Source organism: Aedes aegypti, chromosome 2, assembly GCF_002204515.2.
Source record: "Aedes aegypti strain LVP_AGWG chromosome 2, AaegL5.0 Primary Assembly, whole genome shotgun sequence".
Taxonomy (NCBI): domain Eukaryota; kingdom Metazoa; phylum Arthropoda; class Insecta; order Diptera; family Culicidae; genus Aedes; species Aedes aegypti.
The window spans coordinates 16994325-17004295 of record NC_035108.1 but is presented as its reverse complement, the minus strand read 5'-3'; the positions used below and the strand labels follow the sequence as shown (position 1 = coordinate 17004295).

At 35.1% G+C, this 9971-nt stretch overlaps 1 protein-coding gene across 1 annotated transcript; it reads left to right on the top strand.

Moving 5' to 3' along the window:
• The first annotated feature begins 673 nt into the window (after nt 1-673).
• Nucleotides 674-9541, top strand: LOC110676452. The gene is made up of 3 exons (XM_021844349.1): nt 674-1300; nt 9080-9348; nt 9406-9541. Exons 1-3 carry the CDS (start codon nt 824-826, stop codon nt 9539-9541), a joined length of 882 nt encoding a protein of 293 aa, XP_021700041.1. The 5' UTR covers nt 674-823.
• Nucleotides 9542-9971: the final 430 nt, after the last annotated feature.

Genomic DNA, 9971 nt, shown 5'->3' with positions numbered 1-9971 from the left:
GGTAAATATATCTTTCCGTTGTAATGAATACCTATAAAACGTATAGAAGAGTTGAAACCGTAGCCACTTTTAACGAAACGATGAAGCTTTACATGGTTCCATTGATGTTGTACGTTTGCAGTTGTACTCAGGCAAGCAATTACCAAATGCAAGTGATAAGAGATTTGCTATACCAATTCCGTCGATCGAAAGTGTTATTGAAAACCTGTGGTGATTCTGAAGAACAAGTTGTTTTTCATAAATTGATGAATTTAAGGAATGAGGAAATCGAATTTAAATATTTTGGAGTCCTACACAAGAATGTTAGCCATCGTACAGTTACCATTATGGATTTGTCTTGTCATAACTTTAGTGAGGAATATAACGAGACTATGCAGAAATTCAAATGGATTCTGTTTGACAGCCATGCTGTGAATCAGAATGCTACGGATGTAGCGATACCTCAATTGATACATAGTGAAGTGTTCCTGATCACAGAAAATGCAAACCATTATAACATTTGGCAGTTTTCCAAATTATTTCCTACATATCCCACAACCAGACAGCTGTACGCGTCCTGGCGATTGGATAGTGTACCACATCTCCAATTGAACAGTGAAGTCTTCGCCGACCGCTGGAATCTCCAAGGCGCGCGCCTCAAAGCGTCGGTTGTCTGCTCCAGTTCCGAATCAACACCTCAGCAAAAGCCGACAAGGCCGTAACGACCGCCTTAGCAAACATTCTCAACGCCTCAGTCACCTTTCACTGTACCCCGAACTGGAAACAAGGTTTGATCCATGATCTACGCACTGGATCAACAGATCTTGGTGCAACACCGAGCTACATGACCCCCGATCGCTTGAAATCCGTCCAATTCCTTGCGATGACCGGACCACTCAACTACAAATTCATCTACAGATCGCCCAAGCTATCCTACACGGATAACGTATTCCTACTATCCTTTCACGATCGCGTTTGGATGTCCATCGGAGCAGTAATTCTGCTAGCAACGGCCCTACAGCTGATCATAACGCACTTCGAGCCAGATCACCCCGGACAGCTCGGAGTCAGCGACGCCTTGTTGAACATGATCGGTATCGCCAGTCAACAGGAGGCGTTGATCAATCCGCAATCGGTTTCATCCCGCACGTTGAACATCGTTATGTTGATCAGCTTGATGTTCCTGTACATTTGTTTTTCGGCTAACATCGTGGCGTTGATTCAGTCGCCGACGGCACGAGTTCGAACGCTGGGTGATTTATTACGGTGGGGATTCCAACTGTCGGCCCAGGATAGTGATATTAATCGGATTTTTATGGCGGTAAGTTGAATTTACATTTTTTTTAACAATTTCAACACTTCTAGACATTTTTAAAGCATGATGAAGCTATTCCAATATCCCACTAAATAAGTGCTAGCAATACCAAAGTTTAAGAAGTTTTATTCAAATGAATTTGATTTGCTAATGATGGAGTTTTTTGTTTCGTTTGTAAGAGTGTTCATCATCGCGAACTGAAAGGAATTTTCACGTGCATCAGTATGCTTCATTGGCGTAGGAACAGGGGGGGCCAGGGGGGCCTGACCCCCCTCCAGGATCATCCAGCCCCCCCCCCCCCCAGAATTTTGATGATAATACAAATAAAAAAACAATTTAACATAAAGCAAAATTTTCTGAATCAATGTACGTGACTCGTGTTATTGATAAAAATCTCTTTAGTGGTTACGTTATTTTATGTTGTTCAACTATAGTGAGAAAACCTCGCTTGTCTTACACAGCATCAGCGAGGCGGTTCTGAGTTTGGCGAATCGCACGACACCCGAAAGCTAAATCATGCGACCGTCGATCAATTGGTTACTCTTAGTACTAGCTTCTTGTTTCTTGCATAAAGCAGCATATTTGATTTTTGTATGTCTAATATAACATTCAAAAGTATGATTTGTTCATAAAGGATGTAGTGAATATTTAATTATTATTTATTACATTTCTTCGCACTAGTCGCACAGACTGATACTTATGACAAGCGAGGTTTTCTCACTATAGTTGAACAACATAAAATAACGTAACCACTAAAGAGATTTTTATCAATAACACGAGTCACGTACATTGATTCAGAAAATGTTGCTTCATGTTAAATTGTTTTTTTATTTGTATTATCATCAAAAATTCTGGGGGGGCCTGGATGATCCTGGAGGGGGCCAGGCCCCCCTGCCCCCCCCCTGTTCCTACGCCAATGATCACTCTACTACGTACTGTCAACGATTTATTCACTCTATTTTGTTACCCTGCTTAGCCTAAGGAGGTAGTGGGAGTCAGTTATATATTTTTGTCATGTACTTGCTCACCAATCAGTGATCGATATTAAATTTCTCTCTGATTTGGAGGAAACCCTATTCAAGCTGTCCGGTGATGATGATTTCCCATATGAGAATTCACACACAAATAGATTAACTTCAACTCGTATAATATCCGAAAAAAAAACAATTGAAAAAAGTTATCAAATTCCAAAATGAATTTCTCAGACAAAACATAGCGGGAATTTTTGTTAGCTTAACATTCAAGGAATTTCGACATGGCAAAGTTTTCGTCAGATAATGTTAGAAGTTTAACCTTGTGTGAAAAAATGTAACAAAATCGACCATAGTGTTTTATTCGAGCAATAAGCTCTCTCATTGATTTTGATTATTTTTTTTTAGTATTTTTGCATGAATAAATTTATTGCTTTAGGTGAAGATGAATCGAAGCCACACTTCAAATTTTCAAGAGCACGTATCTGGAGAACCAAACATCCATATAGCTGGTGGTGACCAATCGAATAGGTTTTTCAGCTCAAGCGGGTGTTTGGTTCTTCAGATCCGTGCTCTGTGTGAAGTTTGGCTTCGATTCATCTTCACTTTAAACTGCTTAAATATTTTTCCAGGAAAATTATTATTTCATAAACTATTAGCTTAATTTCCAACACAATTAGAACAAAACTTTTCAAAAAAAAATTTCGACGTTCTTTATAGAATTTCAGTACAATCAAATTCCTCAGAGAATATTGAAGGGTGGCTTAAGAACTTCTGCAAATTATTCAGTTAATATTGTGGGACTTATTCATACTTTCAAAGCGAATTCCATTCCTTCTTTGTCTACTTTTATTTGCAAATAGGTTTCCGGAAAATGTTCCCGGTTAACCTAAATAATGTTGAACGGCTAATCAAAAATTCAGTTTTCCCTCGGAACTCCTACAAAAATTTATGATTCTGTCAAATCTAATACTAAGTTATTTCGTTGAAAGTTCTTTTACAAATTCTGTTGTGAATTTCTTAAAACAGTTTTCCCAAAAAATACATTACAAATTCTTCAGCCAAGTTCATCAAAAGCCTTGAGGAATATTACAAAAATACTTCACAAATTGCGTCAAAAATTCTTCTATATGTGTTTCCTAGAAATTTTGCTTCAGATCACCGGATTATTCAAGAATTGGAAACAAAATTGTTATTGAAATGTCTCTTGCCTTCACATCTTCAGAGTATTAGCGGTAAAGGAATCTGTAAAGTACATGTAGAAATAAGTAGGAAGGGGCAAACATTTTATTTGATTTAAAAAATTTTTAATTAAATTTATTTTGTTTGTAGATAAATTGGATAGGTTTTAACTATACTGTAATTTACCTCTAATGAAAAGTTTATGAATTATATTTAATTGTATCATTGCCCTACTTGTTAAAACATTTTGTTGTATCTCCTTTGACGCTTCGAAACATCGAAAAAAAATCTTGCCATACCCCAATAAGTGTTGCTTTCTGAATTTAAAGAAAGGCAAATTATAGGAGTTATTAAAAAATTGCAGAATCCTTAAACGTTTGGTTCCTGATTCCTGAAAGTCCATCGGGAATTCCTCAAACATTTTTTTAAGATTAAAACTAATCAAAATCTCAAATTACAAATTTTACCATAATACATCGTATTTTATTTTCGCGATAAATTTCTACAAAACTTCAAAATAATCGACAATAGACCCTTCAAAAAAGTTTGTTTGGAATTTCTAAAGGTAGGAAAAAATGAGTTCACCATAGTATCATTAAACTTCGGAGTTCATAAAATATATTAAGTAAGATTTTAGCTAGAAATACCTTCAGTAAAAATTCCATCCTTTTTAACACCAATCATTTTCTGTTTATAACAGACAAAGAAAAAAGAAGAAGATTTTTTGGAGTTAATCCTACAAGGACCACTTAAGCTTTTCTGTGAGGTACATTGTCAACAAGTTTTTGAAATTCTATGGTTTAATTCTTGAATTAGACGACAGGTAAATAAGAATATTTTTCCGAATTATATTCAAGATGAATTAAAAAAAAATACCAACAACGTTCTTCCAAACCTACTTTTGTATGTGTTTCTTTTGAAATTTGATATAAAGTGATTCGTAGAGGAATTTTTAACGCAATCCCCCAAAAAAAAGACGAATTTCTGGTGTAATTTTTTAAACAAAAACTATAGAGCGGACAAATTTTAAAAAGTAATTTATGGAAGAATCCTGAGATAATTAATCAAAAAAATGGAGTTATTCATATCACCGAAAAAAAAAAAATACTTGATGGAACTCCTGAAGAATTTTTTTAAGAAGTACAAGAATGAATTGCAGAATCTAGTGACAAGGAAAAATCCCAAAAGATTCGTTATTGCGGTTCAAAGAAAAAAAATAATCTGGAAAATGCTAGGATGAATGTTTGGTAAATTTTTCGGAAGAATTTTAGGGAATCAATAATATAAATCTCAAAGAAATCCCTGAACAAATTACTCGAGAAATGTTTGAGTATTTTTGATGAAGACAGGAGAACATTTCATAATTAGGCATTAAAAAAATCGAAAGCGTTTTGAAGGAAGGCAAGATGTTGCTCTCTGTCTTTGAAGAAATCTAAAAAATAATTATCTGTGATAAAATACAGATAGATCTGCGGAGAACTTGTCTGAGAAATCATGAATAACATTTTCCCAATTGAATTCATGTTAATTGCTCATGAAATTTGTGTGGAATATTACGAGGAATCTTTACAGTAACACCTGAAAGAGTCAGTATTTTTTTTTTGCAGGAAGTCTGTATAATTTTTTGCTACGATTTTTTCAAACAATCCTGTAGAGAAACTTTAGGAAGCACTTCAAAATTAAAGTTGGGAGAAAACTCTTGATGAAAAAAGTTCGTGCAAGGAAACCTTGCTTGATGATCTTGAAGACAATTTTGGTCTTCTCTGGTGGAATACTTCATGAATGTTTTTAAGCAAGTCGATATAGATTCTTCGAAAAAATTTCTGGAGAGATCAGAAAGTCTGGAAATGATTTTCCGTGGGAATCCCAGGACAAACTTAATGAAAACTGAGTGCTTGGAAAAAGTACTGAAAAGTACGAAAATAATTCATGAAGAAATTCCAGTAGTAATTCTCAGAGGAATCTCTTCAAAGCGAAACGAGACAAAATAACAAACAAATAAAATCAGTAAAAATTTGTTGAAACTATGAAATTTGTAAAAATTGTGGTTGTTGGTAGATTACTTCCGTAAAACAAGTCTTAGGCAAGATGGACCAACCCATGGTCTAAGCCTGAGCAACAGACAAAAAAAACAAGTCTTTGTTAGGCCCCCCCTAGGCCCCCTCCAGAAAAAAATCTTGGCTACGCCAATGGTATGCTTCTCCTTGAAAGTTTTTTAGCACTGCCGTGCTCGTGCAAAAAAAAAAAGATTATGCAGCATGCATTTCCATGGGTCATTTGGATGCAGCTTCATGGACATAAAAAGTAAATTTTATGACAACATGTTAAAATGAAAACTAATTTTACCGATGTTTTTACAAGTAGAGGTAAAGTGGGGCAAAAGTTCGAGTGGGGCAAAAGTTCGAGTGGATTTCTAGCTCAATTCAAAACAAATCTTATAAATGTCATGGTGGTTCGAATGCTATTCAAGTAAGAGTTTCTTTTTAAGATTTCTAGCTCGATCAAAACAAATCTTATAAATGTCATGGTGGTTCGAATGCTATTCAAGTAAGAGACTTTCACTCCAAATATCATAAAAATCGATTTCGATTTGGAAAAAGTTATGGCTATTTGTTGTTTTTTGACGTGAATATTGTAATTTTGGTCAAACTTTCGTTGCATGGAACCAATTGAAGATGAAATATTTTTCAATAAGGGCGTTTCTAGGCCTATCATAAGGTTGCTTTGAGGTGTATTAGTTTTTGCATAAATGCTTGAAAACAATTTTTGGCCCATAGTGGGGCAAAAGTTCGAATCAACGGGGCAAAAGTTCGACCCATGTATAAAATCACGGAAAATTTGCAAATTGCCTAAAATCCACATATTATCTTCAAATTTAGTTAAATTTGTCTGATCGTGTGGAAATTGTCACCAAAATTTTACATTTCCACTTAGTTTTGCGAAAAAACTGCCATTTTTGAGTACATTACAATTAACTCGGTTTTTGGGCCAATATTTTGATGAAAATTTAGTGTGTATTTTTTCGTTAAACTTAAGTTTACGGCTGGTGTAAGGTATGCCTGTCATAAAAGGATCGATATTTTTGTGTTTAGCCAACGAACTTTTGCCCCACACTAGATTCGAACTCTTGCCCCATCGGTGGGCAAAAGATCGAATAAATCAATCAATTTTGAAACTGTTATAACTAAAAATGAGTAAATATTTTGACACAAGTTAGTTCAGCAAAATTAAAGCCAATATGTTGAAGGTTCACTGTATGGTATTTGTTTTGTTTTAACTGTTATTGTTTTCCTGGAAACTTTGATTATACCACTAAGGTCGAACTTTTGCCCTACCTTACTCTATTCGTATTCATAAAGTTCTGACCTGCAAAAAAGAGTCAAATTCTAAAAATATGCTCAAATTGATTGAATCGTGTTAATGGTTGTTACAAAAGTCATTGATACATATTCGATAATAGCCCATTCACAAATTGTATAACGTTGAAGTGGGTGGGTGGGTATGCCTCAAGATGCTACAGCTCATACAAAATTGTAAAACTATTCATACAAAATGTGTTACGAGGTGGGTATCAAATATGGCCATTTTGTACATTTTTGTGCTTATTCTGCGCGGCGTGTGAGTCGAGACGAGTCGCTCTCACCGCGAGTGACGTGAGACGACTAATGTTAATCAAATGGGAGCGAGTCGACAATTGTCACCTCATTTCGACTCGTGTCACCTCACACGCCGCGCAGAATAGGCACGTTATTCGAAAATGCTCAAGAGCTCTAAAATAAAACCTCTCTTCTGATGATAGCTCCAGAGCTCCACTGATTTTCCACGTACTCAAGACTAACTGAATCAGATAAATGCAACGCAATAGTTACATAAATATAATATCTATACACATTAGATTAACCCAACACTCAATTAACTATTTTAATAGTAAAACTATTGATGAAAAATCATTTTTCTATTGAAAAACAAGTATTTTTTGCTGGTTTCAAATAATTCAGCCCATTTGCAATCCTATTTGTTCAAGCAGTTTTATAAAAAACACTTTTTTCGTAGAGAAATAGTCGATTAAAGTCATTTTTTTTCGAAAATCAAATATTTTCCAATAATTTTTAATTAAATGTTCAATGAAGCAGTTCTGGTAGCGACTGAGTGTCTTGATAATAGAAAATTAAAAAAAAAACTCTTCCCTGAATAAATAGACTAAAAGGAATCGAAAAGAGACAGAAATCAGACCAAACAATCATAAAAAAATAAACAAAACGAAACCTGATTAAAAGAGAAAAGTATTGCATATGACCAGACATTTCTCTTGTTTTGGAAATTTCTCATGAACATAACGACAAATAATTTCTTTAGCTAAGATGAATGGATAGATAATTATATTTGGGAGATTTTTCTTTTTTTCCTCAGAAGTGATTATTTTTATTAAATCTCTCCAAAAATTTTCTTTAAGGAATTTTTCAAAAAAAATGTTTTGGATATCTAAAAATAAAACCAAAAAATTACCATAAACAATACCTTAATTCTACAGGATTTTATCCGGTGATTCTTCCATCGGTTTTTTCTAGAACATCCTCCAAGACGCCCGTTTAAAGCATGTTGGAATATTTAATCAGAAAACTACTCTAGATGTTTTTTTTTTACAAAATTGTCTTTCAGCATTTCTTTTAGATTTTAACTAGAAATTTCTCTGAGGATACCTTCAGGAATTAGTCCAGAATTTGATCCTAAGATTTCTTTGGGAAGTCATCCAATAATTCTAAAAGATTTCTCAGAAGCTTTCAAAAAACAAATCTACCATTCTTCCAGGAGCTTTCCATGTATTTCAGAGTGTGAATGCAATTTTCCAGAAGCTAAGAATTGACGAAAAATAAAAATTCTTGGCGTATTCCTAAAGCTAATCTAGGGTGTCTTCTGTTAAAACTTTTGTAAATTTAAGTAAGAAAGAGAAACTAAATAAGAAAGAAAAAAATCAATTGAGTCTCTGGATAATATACCGCAGGATTTTGTGGAGGAACTTTTGGAAAATCATAGGACGAAATCCCTTTAAAATGATCGGAGAATTTCTTTAAAAAAATCTATTGTATTAACTAGTATGGGACCTTAAATAAAGTTTTCAATAATCCATGAGGATTTTTTGAGCAATCCTTGGATGAAATACTGAAGAAATTCCGAGAAAAAAAAACTAACTCGCGACTCATTCTTTCCCCGACTTTCTCCGGAAATGATTGCATTATATGACTGAGCTACACAGTTCAGAAACCCCATTTTGGCCACTTTGGAAGAATAGTTTTTACTAGGAGATGATTAGTTTTGGAATTCACATTTCAATACTAACGGCTTGAAGATATTTCAAAATCTCTACGCATAGTAATTTCCGATATTAACCTACGTCGTTTTTTTGGCCACCGTCACATCATCACCGAAATGGCTGAAACTACTATGTTACCAAGAAAAATAATAGAATAATAAGTTTTTGCTGAAAATTTCTCTAAAAGCTTCCCCTACATAAGTTGTTTTGAAGAATTTTGTCAAAAAATCTTCAGGAAACTCAAAAGAAATTTTTCAGAAATTTATTGAGAAATGCATTCTTTTTACTTATTTTTTACAATGTTCAAAATTTACCCAACAGAACGAGTCCAATTCCCTACGAAACACCATCTACACCACCATTCCGAAATTCAACGGTTTTCTCCCGGTGGCCAACGGAAACCGAACGGATACGCAAGGTCTGGCCGCATTCCACGGCGACACGAACCAAATCTACTACCGCTACATGATCGACCAGTTCGACGAGAACGAAAAGTGCAAATCTGAACGAAGATCAATTTTTCTACCCCCGCTACAAGGATACTACACCGTTGCGAAGGATTCTCCTTTGGCGGAACATGTTAAATATGGGTAATTGGATGTGTTGCTATTTTAATAAGCTTTCATTCGAGATTGATTTACTTTCAGACTATTGAAACTGCGCGAACTGGATTTCTTGCAGAGGGAAATCGCAATGCATTACCAACGCAAACCAGCCTGCATAGGAGAGAAACCTTTTCGTTCCGATTTCGATGATCGATTGCCATTTTCAGCATTCAATTGATGGGATGGGCTTTGGTACTTACGATCGTTATTTTTTGCGCTGGAAGTTACTGGAAACGGTACAATGCGAACCTGTTTGTTGTAAGGTGGATCCAACGGAAAATCGCAAAACATAGAAACAAATGAATAATTGGAAATATCTGGTAGCTAATAGCCAGGGTATGATCGTTTTAGCTGGTCGTCGCGTGGGTATAGAAACCTTTTAAGATTTAAGCCCCCTTTAGTTTTTTCCAAGCTCAGTAAACTAATTCACAAGAGGACGATTGAGATCGAAGGTAGTTAAAATGTCTTGCACTGAGAGTGATAAGAATCGTCTGCACAGACTGGTGAACAAATCCGTACCTGGCGGATGTGAAATTTCTAGTTGGCAGAAAAAGGAAGCTCATCTACGGTCATCGAACGCTTTTGACCTGCGCTAGTGAGGTATTCAG

What these genes read in the sequence shown, in the direction of transcription:
- LOC110676452 (XM_021844349.1), top strand. Translation starts at nt 824, where the DNA reads ATGACCCCCGATCGCTTGAAATCCGTCCAATTCCTTGCGATGACCGGA. An exon ending in TTAATCGGATTTTTATGGCG is followed by an intron (nt 1,301 to 9,079) that starts GTAAGTTGAATT and finishes TTTACCCAACAG; the next exon opens with AACGAGTCCAATTCCCTACG. An exon ending in GCGGAACATGTTAAATATGG is followed by an intron (nt 9,349 to 9,405) that starts GTAATTGGATGT and finishes ATTTACTTTCAG; the next exon opens with ACTATTGAAACTGCGCGAAC.